Source organism: Argentina anserina, chromosome 1, assembly GCF_933775445.1.
Source record: "Argentina anserina chromosome 1, drPotAnse1.1, whole genome shotgun sequence".
In the NCBI taxonomy this organism is placed as follows: Eukaryota; Viridiplantae; Streptophyta; class Magnoliopsida; order Rosales; family Rosaceae; genus Argentina; species Argentina anserina.
The window spans coordinates 4523469-4537317 of record NC_065872.1 but is presented as its reverse complement, the minus strand read 5'-3'; the positions used below and the strand labels follow the sequence as shown (position 1 = coordinate 4537317).

General features: G+C 37.0%; 2 protein-coding genes across 2 annotated transcripts; both read right to left on the bottom strand.

Moving 5' to 3' along the window:
• Positions 1-121: 121 nt before the first annotated feature.
• Positions 122-7630, bottom strand: LOC126782371 (kinesin-like protein KIN-14E). Its single transcript, XM_050507602.1, has 23 exons — positions 7393-7630; positions 7071-7143; positions 6813-6944; positions 6493-6731; positions 6053-6380; positions 5754-5853; positions 5488-5669; positions 5174-5289; positions 4938-5040; positions 4529-4681; positions 4290-4436; positions 3960-4157; positions 3411-3575; positions 3221-3328; positions 2976-3116; positions 2661-2855; positions 2441-2567; positions 2106-2308; positions 1832-2014; positions 1515-1610; positions 1208-1405; positions 758-1029; positions 122-644 (listed from the first exon to the last, which is right to left on the bottom strand). Exons 1-23 carry the CDS (start codon positions 7542-7544, stop codon positions 452-454), a joined length of 3804 nt encoding a protein of 1267 aa, XP_050363559.1. The 5' UTR covers positions 7545-7630; the 3' UTR covers positions 122-451.
• A 2247-nt stretch (positions 7631-9877) lies between these two features.
• Positions 9878-12097, bottom strand: LOC126782380 (N-acylphosphatidylethanolamine synthase). The gene is made up of 4 exons (XM_050507614.1): positions 11692-12097; positions 11510-11595; positions 11128-11265; positions 9878-10628 (listed from the first exon to the last, which is right to left on the bottom strand). Exons 1-4 carry the CDS (start codon positions 12029-12031, stop codon positions 10329-10331), a joined length of 864 nt encoding a protein of 287 aa, XP_050363571.1. The 5' UTR covers positions 12032-12097; the 3' UTR covers positions 9878-10328.
• Between the last annotated feature and the right edge of the window lie 1752 nt (positions 12098-13849).

The window sequence follows — 13849 nt, the reverse complement described above, 5'->3', positions numbered from 1 at the left end:
GAAACTTTGGCACAATTATTTGCATACATAGCATGTCGTGCAACTTTCACTATTCTAATTTTGAGGTGAGATTTTTGGGTACGCAATTACCACTCTTGTACTGCATTGGAGAAGGTATGGTAATAGTGCAGAAGAGGATTTGATTTCGTAAATGAGGAACTCCATATACAAATTAAGAAGAGTTTGACATATATACACAAGATATAGACTATACAAGTGTACAACTTGATTACATCCCTCCTAATTAAATTACAACATCCTCATTCGTAGTACAATGAGAAAATGAGATCATCAAGATCCTAGAAATTGATAGTAACTGGAATAGACAGGTCGATCTAAATCTAGTATACTGATCTGGTACACCTTACTGAAACCCTACATTCCAAATTTCTGTCTACCTTTTTGCAAAACCAGTAACTCCGGTATGAATTTTCCCAGTGGGAGCGAAGCACTACATTGAGTGCCGGCCATCTCCTTTCTCTCTTGGTGGCCGCTCCTCCTGAATTTCATCCAAATCCTCATCTTCTCCTCTCTTTCCAGCTTGTTCTTTCCAATAAGAAACCAGCTTTTTCAGTCGCATTATCTCTTTTGAAGATACATTCTTGCTTGGATCATTCACGATTGCCCGAACTCTTGATGCATACCTGAATCAACACGAATGATGTATTGTTTTTCATAAAACGCCCATATACAATGAAGAATTGAATTAAAGTAACTCAAAACTAAAAACCTATATGAATAAAGAACAGTAACGTACGTTAGAGAATTGTATGTCTCATCTATGTTTGACTCGGCAGGAGAGCAATTGACAAACATCAGCGTTTTGGCATTGCCACCGAGGGAATCACTCATCAACATCGTTAATTTGTGGTTCCGGTAGGGTATGTGCTGCCCGCCAGAAGATAAAGCACCAATCACGTCTCCGAGAGCTGAAAGTGACTTGTTGATGCTTTGAGCTTCTTTAAGCTGACTGCCGGCAGAACCTGATTTCTTGATTCTCTCCGAACCAGCAAGATCCACAAAACTTAGCTGCAAAAGTTTAGTGGATGAAAGATATTAGTAATATCCAGGCCTAAAGTTATCATTTCACTTCAGAACAAGTAAATGTCGTATTCATCAGAATCACAAAGAACGAAAAAGTGACAACCCAAATGCGAACACATATGTATTATCTATATGATTTTATAGGAAATTTGGAAAAGTATACCTTTCCTCTAGCAACAGACTGTGTTTGGAGATTAGTACTTTCAATGATGACCGACACTATGAGGTGAGATCTTGAACTTTCTTCATTCATTTGAGTGCCAGATGTATGCCGCTGTTCAGATCCTCTTTGTATTATATTTTTCAGCTCCTCATGTGTTGATATCGATAGTACCGTTATGTTTTCAACTGCCACCATTCCCTAGCACGACAAAAAACTATTAACAACGACCTCAAACAGGTGGGAAAAACTAAAATATTTAAGGTTGGATCCAAAGTGTACATAACTTATAAATGAAGAGAACACATACCTTTGAATCCTTTTTTATATCTAATTTTTGACGCTTTGCATATTTGGGCAATAGAAGGTCAACGAGTGTATCTTGATACAATTCCACCATATACGCCTGCATTAGAATATATAAATTAAATCAAAACGCATATGATAGATTAAAGTTCAAGTTTTTTATTCTACATGTGCCAAAGGGCGGAACGTACAAACTAGTCTTCTGAAGTTAAAACTTGTGTATGCAAAAACCAATTGGAAGAGACGCATCAATGCAACATTTGCCAGAAACTTAACTTACGTGGTAACAACTGTTCATTCGATAAAATTGAAAAAATATACCTTCAAAGAAAATGAGAACTTGTTGCTGTCCCGCCTCAAGATTTTAAAAAGTTCGGCAGTAGCTCTAGGAGTAAGTCCAGGATTAGTTTCAGTACCATAAATGGTATATGTTTTCCCAGAACCTGTTTGCCCATAAGCAAAGATGCACACATTGTATCCATCAACAGCAGATTGTACTAAATACTGCATTAGATAAAGATAAATTGTTAGTAAATTACAAATGGCATACATTTTATCACAAAAAAAAGGAATATGATGAAGTAAAGAAACTCACCCTTGTATCTTCAAATACATCCTCTTGGGTGCCATTACCATCAAATACACGATCATATGTATGTTGTTTCTGTTTATCATCCTTCCATGGATGTTCAACTGTAAACTCATCACTACTTGAAACTGCACATCCTTGGTTTTCAGCAATCTCTTTTTCACTCATAGGTCTTAATCTACAATAAACTCTGATCTTGCCTTTCATATCTGAGAGGTGCAAAATTGGACCAAATTATATTGCCACAAATAGTGAGATTAAATGAACGCTAACTCTAAATTCAAGTGAATAAAAATTTGAAAGCTAACTCATATGTTGAAACAGTTTTACAAAATATCAACCTTCTATGGTGTTGAAATAGCGCTTCCTTAGGAGTTGTTCTTCCTTGTAAAGGGATTCCATTTCAGCTAGTTGAGCCCCTTGCATCTTCAAGAGGGAAGCTGTTTGCTCATTCTTCCTATCAATATCCTGAAACCAGACGCATTAATCAGAAAATATCGAAATTTTAAAAACTTAAAAGTGAAAAACATCCAAGCAAGTAAGATAACAATCAATCACTACCTCTTTCATTTCTCTCAATTCTTCCAATTCTTTAAGGTTATTCCGTAATGCACCAATCTCAGAGTTTCGGCTTGCAATAGTTGGCTTCAGAATAGCTAATTCTTGATTAACTCCTTCAAGCTTCTTTTCAAGTTCAAAAACTTGAAGCTTTAATGTTTTGCGCTCTTGCTCAAAAGTTTTCTCAACAGACACAATCTGCAGACAACACTCATAGTGGGTAAATTTGTTTAATGTGTGCCAAAAAAAACATAAAGGTAAAAACTCAAAACGGAGAACAAAGATTCCGTCACCAAATTCGTATTTCAAAGGCATTACCTCATCAGCTTTAATCTTGTCAAGGCCAGATATGGTTTTCTCCAGTAATAATTTATCACTTGCTAGTCTCCTTATAGTTTCATCTTTTTCTTTCAGCTCCTCAGTACGAAGCTTTATCTCATCTTTGAGTTTCTCCAAAACCTACATAATTTATCATACCACACACCATGGTGAATTTTGTATCACTTGAATTTACAAGATTTACTGAATTGATAGCATTTGATATACTGCTGCCAACAAAATACCTGGTTGTTTCCTCCACCAGCCAGATTTGTCTTGTCATTTTTTTGCACCGCTTGATTACTCAGTTTTGCCAACTGTGCTTCCAAGCTCTTCTTTTCTGACAGTGCGGCCTAAAAGATTCCGTAATCAATTAAAATGAATTTAAGCTTCACTTACTGCAAAGAATAATTTTGCAAGAATCATTATATTGACCTGAAGTGCCTTGTCCTTGTCATCACACAGTGACTTCATTCTATTGCGGTCGCCTGCAACTTCTGACAAGTTGTGCTTCTCAGATGCCAATGATTTCTTCAGATCATCCAAATCATCTTGCAGTTTTGCTTCTTGTTTTTGTTTTTCACGCAACTCTTCCAGCAACTGAAGAAATATACAGATTAATTTAAAACACAATTTGTTTCATACTGTGTAATGATTTCACTAAATAATTTAATAATTCAAAGCTTTTAGTCTACATGAAGCAGATGTTATCATCGTAGCAAGGCCATTTATTGGAGGGACCACATGTCTTGTAATGAATTGCTTTCATCAAGCAATCATGTCAAGCTGAATTTTAGATGACCTATGTGATAATAAAGTATCATCGCACTATGTTTTATTTACATGTATACAATCAAAGGATTAAAGGTCCATAAACTCATCTCCTTAACCTTGGAAGGTTCATGGTGTAAAATGAAAATATCAAAACTACCGATTAGTTACTGCTATTATTTAGTTCAGAACATTGATAAATTAGGTTCTTACTTGATCAACAGTTCGTTGAGATTCTTCAACAGCTTTTGACAGATCTCGCACTCGTCTTTCATGCACTTCATCAGAGGGCTTCAAATTATTAGAAATATCTCCGTTCGTTGAGCCAGTAGAAGGAGTTCGAGCTTTAGAATAGCGCCGCAACATGACATCATTTATATGTGTTTGAAGAGCAACACAAATTTCTTCACCCTGTATCAAAAGGAGAGCCACAATAAAGGTTTTGTTTTCCTCTTTTAAAAAATAAGAATTAGAAGTAAAGGTGTAGAAGCCTGAAAATTAAATGATCAATTAGCGAGCTGCCAGATTTTAACATAGCCTAACCTGCTTAGTTTCAAATTGGAATATGTGAAGAACACCTGCAACTCTCATCTTAAAGAAAACAGCAGTATTGCTACTACCAAATTGCATTATATCTCTTAGTTCTGCTGAATGTAGATATTCCTTTGGAACAGGACGAAAAAAATGAACCTGTAGAATGAAAATGTCAAAATGTAACTGATTTTTACACAAGGTACATTTGAATATACATTACAAATGTAAATATACATACTCAAACTCACCCCTCTTTTATTGATCCCCAAAATGATACGCCCGGGCAGAAGTCCAATAGGATCATCTATCTTGCGAACACTGAAGAATACTGAATTTCCGTAAGGAAGTGTTCTAAGTATTCGCAAAAACTGTTGTCTTGCATCATCTTTTGTCAAATTTTGCTACCAAGTTACAAAAGGCATTTTACATCAGTAAAAAAGACAAGAAATAAAATATAAAATCTCATGTAAACTGTTATACAAATAAATGTTGTTTGTAAGTTTTTCACATCTATTGAGTAGATTCTCTACAGCTGATTTTGATTTGTATGCACTGAAAGCTCCATTGTTATAAAAATAGCACAATGCCAAAAGAAAAGAGAGTAGTTTATGTTGGAGAACTTTTAGTTATTCATTAAATTAATTAATTTCATATTACCATTGAATGGTAACGGGAAAGAATATCCAACTCCCACTCCCGTTTTGCGCGTGTGATTGCAATTTGTCTTGGTAGAAAGCGTTCCAAAAGCGAATTCCAGTCACTGAAAATCATATCCTCAACAAATTGGAATCAGGAAATTAAAAGGTGTGAGATTACCAATATGATTGCAAATGATACACAAGTCGAAAGTGAAATGCAAACATAAACAAAGAACAACTAGGGAAAATACTAACTTGCATGATTCAGGGGTGCCAACAAATCCAATATCAACTAATATTTGCAAAGCAGAAAGCTGTGCAGCATCGTCCCTTCCAACAGGATAATTTCCCATAATGTAATCATGTTGCAACTGTAACAATATAACCAAACTTTATAAGTAACTTAGTAGAAGAGAAACCTTATTGCCCAGGCATTCATCATTGAAGCAACATGTCCAATACTTTTGTTCAAAGAGCAAGTTAGCAACAGGTTAAAGAATATGAACATCAACAAATCGATGAAACAATGAAATAAGCTGTTCAACAATAGTTTTAAAGTAGTAACACACTTGAACATAGGACAACTGCACAAACATTGGATCTGCTACAGCTTCATCTGACTCCTGAAAAAGCTTCTTTTTAAATGTCAGCTTGCAATGCAAAATTTCTCCTTTACTTCGATCTTTTGCTGCTTTAAATTCTGCTAACAGATCCCCTATGTACTTGTTGTCATCTAGCCCAATATACTCCTCTGAAATCACAAGAGCATGCACATTAGAGAAACAAACTGAATGCAATAACAGGATGCCATCCCGGAGAGATTAAAAAAGAGTACCATTCCCAGGGTCAGGTGACTTCGAGCCTGTCACAACTTTGTGGCATTCAAAAAGACTAAAGCTAGAAAATACTGACAATTTTATTATCCCTGCAAGTTCCTGCAAAAAAATGGACCATAACTAATAAGTTTGGAGAAATTATGAAGAACAAACTTGAAATTGAAGTGAGCTTGATAAGGACGTAAAAGTTACATAACACCGTAAAGTTCAACGGTATGCCAACAATCATTCAGACAATTTCGGGACCATAGTAACTTTAATTCACAGTCCCAATAGTGTAAAGTTGAGCTTGAAGTACCTCAACAGCATCAGCTACTGTTGTTTCCATGTCATATGTGATTTCTTCAAAAGTTTCGTCCAAGAAAAACACTATTGTTGTAAGCTTTCGACCAGTTAAAAGTGCTTCTATCTCCTCCCGGCATGGTATTGTATGCCTAGGTCCAGCCTTAACAGAACGCTTCAAAGCATTTAAAGTATTTAATGCTAGGACTCGAACCTCAGAGTCAACATTCACACTATGTGCAACATTGTGGACGTACTCAGACAGATAGCCACCGATGTCCTTGCTAGGGGGCATAGAGGATGCACACAAATACATTAATTCCCATGCTTTAATTACGCATTGCCTGTGATGCAAAATCAATCAGGTAAGCTAATATATCAAGCATACAAGATAATAAACATGCCACTACCATTTCAAAAATTAAAGCCACTGGAGAATCCAAAAGAGATGCATACCTTTCAGGATTATTTCTTGTTTGTTTAGAAATCTGTGCAAAAAGTTCATCTCGGAGCTCGGTTCGCTTCAATGTTTGCTTATACAACTTTCCAACAAGTTCAATCCGTTCATCTAAATTTGGTGGTGTAAATCGGTCAGACGAGTCGATGCCCATGTACTTCAGAATTGTCTGGAACAGTTTCACCGCCCGGCTGACCAGGTCATTATTGATTTTAAGTAAAGATGTAGGTATGGGATCCTGTAAAAGCATGTGTTAGCTCTTTAAGGATTTATTTAACTTCTTGTTAATAATGATGCAGTCTAAATTAGAATCTAATACCTTCTGGAAGCACAGCATGTCCTCGAAAGTGAACTTTTCCCGGGGTTGAGGACCAACAGATTTTTTAGAAAAGAATCCCCGCTTTCCAGCAGACTGAATTTGCTTCTGCATCAACCTTAAAAATCCTTCTACCTATAGTTGAATGGACAGTAAGTACTTAGTGCCTTTGTGTAATATGACTTTTGTGGAACTAACAATCCAAATTGTGTAAGCAATTTATAGTACCACATTAATAGTAAGAAAGTTGTACGTTCCTACCTGAAATCTATCAATCAAGGGTATGGCACCAGCAAGTTCTGCAGGGATATCCATTGCCAGCGTCCTTGGTGTACTGCACGTGGAAAGAATGGTGACTGTAAGAGGCAATGCAACGTCATAACTCAGCTGCAAATCCTTCTAAAGATTTGCTAACCAGTAAATTTGAGAACCAATCATACTAATAATACTATCATCAATAAACACATTGATGCTCATTTCATTCAAGTCTAAAAATTTCCATGCCCCGCTTCAAAAGCTGATAAATTCCACTTCAGTAACAGTACAAGGAAGACACTGAACACAATTCGAGCAAGAAACTTACGGTGGTGCCACACTGGAGCTATCGCTGTCATAATCATCCCCATTCAAATACGCGGCAGAGCTGTGCACACCCTCATTGCCATTGCTGGAGCTAAAAGACGATCGGCTTGTTCTCACACTTTGCGCCATTGACGGGTGTAGATCCATTGTCATTTCACTACCACCCCTCACACAATATTCACTTCACCAGAACCAACTCCAGCCCCTCAATCCTGCACCTACAATGCAGCCATGACTCAATTCATCCAATACCCTATTACCACCAAATAAATAAATAATAAATCCCAAAACAATTCCAATGCAGAAACCAGCTAGGCAAACACACATTATTCATAGCATTATCCAATTAAATACACAACCAATACATTTATCTTGACACACCAAAACACAATCATTAAAGATCAAAACTTTATAGCAGAAAAGCCCTAGCTGAGCAAAAACCCAGCAACCCATTAATGATCAGACCCTGAGAATTGCTGATACATCAAAGCTGAAGCAAAAGGCTCCTACCTTGGGCCTTCTTGGCTCTGAGCCAACCTACAGATCGAGCTGGAACCTCAACAAAACAATAAGAACCCAGACATGGAATGTGGGCATTCCACAAATGGGTGATGAAACAGAAGAAACAGGGGTCGGTGTTTGTCTCCCTGATACTGAAAACCCACAGACAGAAATGAACGAACGAAACGAAGAGAGAGATCTGAGCTGAGAGAGAACACTGGTTAAAGCAGAGAGATTCACGGGACTATTATAAATGACGAAGGGTTTTTTCGTCATTTCCTATACGGTATTATTATTTAAACCTCCCACCTTTTCTCAGCGTTGTGGTGTTTTGTCACTTTCTGTGTTTATTAATCCTCCGAGCTTTTTTTAATTTCTTAATTACGTAAATGCCCCTCCCTTGCGTAGGTATTGGATTTTCTCGTTCTTTTTTTCTGTGGATGGATGATGGTGGGTAAGATTTGAAAAATATACGGAGAGGGGTAGTGTGGTCATTTCTGCGATGCTTTGGGGGCGGGAGATGCCAAACATAGGGCCTTCCACAGCCGCCGCCTGCTCTTTCTTTTCTCTTTCCAAGTTTCCAACTATAGAAGGGAGCAATCTCACTTTGGTAAACTTTAGTCATCATAGGACAATTTTTCAGAAAAAAGATATAATGTTGAGATATCAGATTCTCTATTGTTTTTATTATGACACGGTTAGAGTCGGATCATTTAATAAATGATCTTGATTGTCTATTTTTTTTAAGAATAACCGTTGTTTGATGTAATTAACCGTTTTTTTAAGAATACGAGTAAATAAATCTTGACGTAACATGTAATAGTAATGTTAGTATGCGACAATCGGAAGCTCTCCTCCAAACCCTACATGTGTAATACTTCTACGATCAAAGAGACACCCACCCACCCATCTCTTATAAGGTAAGAAATTTCTCAAGAGCATCATGTCATGTCCAAAAGTACATGTATATGGCCGTAGTGGACCACATTACCATGGAATGATATACACATTTTATGAATAATTGGGCTCCATAATCCCATTATGTACTTACACATGTAGACACTCTATTTTCCCTAATATAAATTGCATATTGGTTTGAATGGAAAAGGCCAAAAGTACAGCATATGACTGGTTTTCAAGGGCAGGCTATGCCGGCTTATCCCAAAGCATGTAGAAGAAGGGTTCAAAGGGTATGAGTATATTGAATGTAGGTGTTTTAAATAATACTCACGAGAAATACCCCTAATTGGGAAACAAATATCAAATCTCAGAGGGAGAGATATTCCTATACGATACAAGGTCTTTATTGCTTTCTGGTATCTTCAACCATAAACAACGAAACCAGAAAGAAGAGCAAGTCCTATAAGCCTAAATTGCAGTAATGGCAATCATGGAAAAGTTGAGGAGCCCCAACACGAGGCAAATAAGAACAAGTGCTTAAAAGCAAAACCAACTACACTACTACACCAAATAGTTTATAGCAGCAGGTAAGGCAAAGGTCCCAACAAGGGCCGAGGCAAAGGCGCCTTCTATGCCTTGAGACAGCGAAGTAGATATCAATAGGGTACCAAATTTTCTCATACAATGATGATGGTTACTTTTGTTACAAGCAAACAGATCATTAGCTTTGCTAACAACAGCCACGTTATTAGATCAATCATTCGTTTTTGTGTTCTAAATATACCAACCTATTCATCATTGCATACTTTGTTTCCCATTCATTGCCCAATTGCTCCTCGTGTACGTACTATATGTGACTCACTTTTTAAGATGCTCAACTATCAAGCGTGCAACGCAAAGAGAATTAATCAAAAAGATTTTACATGTGATGTAATGTAATTATTAGATCGCTAAATTGGGTGGTCGACTTAAGGTGATCCTAATCCTGTAAATTTATTTTATCATATTGATCAATACTGTAAATAAAAGTAGAAAATCAGATATCTTTTCATTTAACGATGCCGACTAAATAGCGCATGCTATAGCTGAAAAAAATCACTTTTATTTCTTACATTTCTAATTGGCCACAATAACCTTCCGATACTCCTCTTTTCTAATGAAAAGAATAGATTGCTTAATAAATCATGCAAATACATGCTTGCATTTCTTGAGTTGTATTACATAATGATTACAATAAGCTATTACCTAAAGAATAACAACCATGCACTGTCGACACATTTACAGGAGAAACCTGCCAGCAGTCACCATTGATCGTCCCAGCAACAGCCGTAAATGTGACCTCTTTCAGTACACTCTGTATTAGCTTTCCCAGTTACATTTTACGTCAGCATCGACCTGTGTCACAAGATTTAATTCCAAAACCAAAACAAATCAGTTTTGATGTTGAAAACACCAAGAGCGATAAGAAGCCAAATACCCTCGACCCCATGGCTAGCCACCAACATTGTAACTTCTACCAAGCGACAACAGAACTAACTAGCACGGATTCTGATCTCTTTTATAACTTCTACCAAAGATTCGTAATCTCTCCAAGGCAATTTGGATTTTCTCTGAAATTGCACTGTACAAGCATCTCTGTGCTGCCTCATCCAAACCACCTGGGCAAAGGCTAGGCCATCCTAAAGAAGGATGTGCCATTTTGGGAGACAAAGAGGTAGCCACCTGCCTCATTTTAGGAATGTCAAATTCCAATGGGTCGCCAATAAATATCTTAATTTCCTTATTGAGTAATGGAAAGGGAGGCCTTTTACCACGGGAAGATTTATCAGGCATCACCTGAAAATTTAAAAGGTTCAGCCAAGTTGAACAAAACGGACCACAAAAGATATATGACATCCTTATGACATTAGACAATGCATTCAGAAGAAACAATGAAGTGAACGAACATAGTTGGGCAACCCTCTGCCATTTGAATTCCTTTTGTCTATATAATTCTACGGGACTTTAAAAGGGCCAGATACGCAGTTGTAAAAAAAGAGCACATATGAATGATAAGGACAAGACTACAAATGAAGGTGGGACGAAGGGAGACATAAAACAACCATAATTAGAATTAGAAGGATACAAGCACCACTTACTTACAGAACCTAATAACTAGTATGGAACACATTGTTCTTATCAGACTATTACGAATTAGAACATATGTTTATTCAGATGGAAGACAGTTGCATCTAAAGCAGCTGGTCAATCTCAAGTAACCTTGTACACTGATTCTTAATAAAGAAGCATTAAATAAACAAAATGCCCGTATGATGGCAACAAAGAGAAACCTAACCTGATCAAACCCACTATGTACAATCGGCAAAACTATTGGGGTTACTGGAGCGCGAGCAATGAGACTAGCAGTCCCCCATTTCAATCTTCTTATAGGCGCGTCTTCCTGATACACCTTCCCTTCAGGAAAAGTATGCAACTGCAATCCAAAAAAAATCCAAAACTTTTTACGCTCAAACAACATCACAAACACCAACACACTAACATTCCAAACTACCGCATCAAACAAAGCGCAAACTTGAAACTGTTTCCAACAACTAGAACCTACGCAATGTCTCATATACACTGTAAGACAAAGCACATTGGCATTCTGTAGTCTGTACAACACTACAAGTCTACTAGCACAACTACAAGACTAACAAGAGAGAGCAAAGTGGTTTTACCCAGGCGCCTTCACTCAATCTTTCAAGAGCTTCATTCATATGCTCCTGATAAATCCCAGCGCCTCTCGTAATCGGTACACACTTCCCTGCAAACATAACAAAAAATACACACGGTGACACACAGACAATCCCAACATTCCGATTTCGAAACAAAATCCACACATACATACATACAGTCATACCCAATCGAAAAAAATACGAAAGCGCCGGATTCTTGAAACAGATATCCTCCGCGGCCAACACCCACCGCGACAGATTGACATCACAAATCGGGAAGCCCTTGAATCCCCAGAGAAGCGGGTCGTCCAGGGTCGACATGTGGTTGCTGACAGTGATGAGAGGGAGGCCGGTAGGGCGAGAGCGGACTAGGTTGAGAAGCGTGTCGGCATTGTGGACGGTGGTGGAGTTGAGGAAGTTGACCCAGACCTTCGCCAAGGTTCCGACGGCTCCGATCACTATCTTCCTTGGAATGCCGCCCATGTAATCGGGCCGGCCCGCCCATCCCATCACTCTTCGCGCCATGATTGACTGAACCCTAGAACGCTGATTTGATTTTTCATGTGGAGATTTTCAAGTGAGTTTTGGTTTTACTGGGTAGAGTTCTGGCGCTGGAAGAATCATATAGAGCCTCGATTATCGGGCCTGGGCATACCTTTTTTTATAGGCCCAATTTCTTTTTTTACATTTACCTTTTTTTTTTAAGAATGACTACTTTGACTGTCCTAAATCTTGATTAATAAAATAATAGAAATGACCGTATGGTTACTTGCCGGATCTCTCTCTAGTCATCTCCGATTGAGGCATTGACGATGGTCACAAACATGGGTCTCGGGTACCACAGTTAGATCTTGTTGCATCTTCCTTGATTCGGGGGTTAGAAGGTATCGATTAAAGGTCGAAGTAATTACAATTATTATGGATTTAGTAGCTTCTTGCAACCGGAATCTTTAGCAACCTGGCCGGTGAAGTCAATGAGGTTTCATGGCTTAATGATGCAACTTCAATTGGCAGGTATATAGGGTTGTAAGTAGGCTCGAACCGGTTGTGTTCGGCTCTCTTTTAACTCGTTTGGCTCGAGCTTGTAGAGTTAAATGAGCCGATTTTGAGCTCAATATTAAGTCTGGCCTTGAAAATGAGCCGAGCTTGAATAATAAGTATTCAGCTCGTTCGACTCGTTTAGTTCGGACTTGTTAAAAGGTCGGCTCGTTTATTAATTAAGCTTAACTTATTAACTTTTATAGTATATAAAGTATAATTTTTATATAAGAAATAATATTAAAAATATAATATTAGTTTAAAAGAACTGAAATGTTTTTTTATATAATAATTAGTTAAAGACTTTAAATTCAATAACGAGTTTGATTTGTTATTTTTAGTTTATTACAAATAAAATGGATTTTGTGTGATGCTAAGACATTCGATTTTAAAATATTTCTTTTTATTTCTAAATTTTAATATTATATGATTCAAGGCGGCTCAATTTGAGTTTGATCTCATCTTATAAAATGAGTCGGCTCGAGCCCAGGTCGAGCTTTTTCAAGCCGAGCCAAGCTTAAACATTAAGTACAAAAATTAAATTTTAGCCCGGCTCGAGCTCGATCAAATTAAAATGAGTCAAACATAAACAACATAGTATTCGACTCGGCTCGGCTCATTTACATTTATACATGTATAAGCTACAACAAAAACTATTTATAGAAATCTAGTGGAGCGTAATTTATGATTACATTATTAAACACATTAGCAATTTTTTGCAGATAACACATAACCCCTGCATCAAAAAACACATAACCCCGTCTCGTACGGTAATCTTAAGTATTTTGCTAGAAGAGAAATAGTAGAGTAATAAGATTTATAGTAATATATATTGATCTTGAGTCCACATCGGAGTAATTATTTTGTAACATTCATCTATCAAGGTTAAACGAGGTTAAACTATATAAGTATAAAACGGGTTAGTAATGAAAGCAAGGACTTTAAATATCCATAATTTCCTCGATATTTCCTTTAAATTTTTCATTTTTTGGCATATGGATATATATGTTACATACTAAACATTTTTCGATGGAAATTTTCAAAATTTCCCAATATTTTTTAAATATCGTCACGTGTCAGGCTAATTTCAAATAAAATAAAAAATCATTAGTTAGGATAACCGAATCTTTGATCCATCATTTTGAAAACACAAAGTTATAGTCAACTCTACTACACCAACTTATTGTTATATATGACTCTTTTTATTATATATTGCATTCAATGTCTCAACATTCACTTAAAATTGAAATAAAACCGAACCAGTTGTTGAGGGGAATCAAACCTTTTTGGTATAGGAGGAAGTAA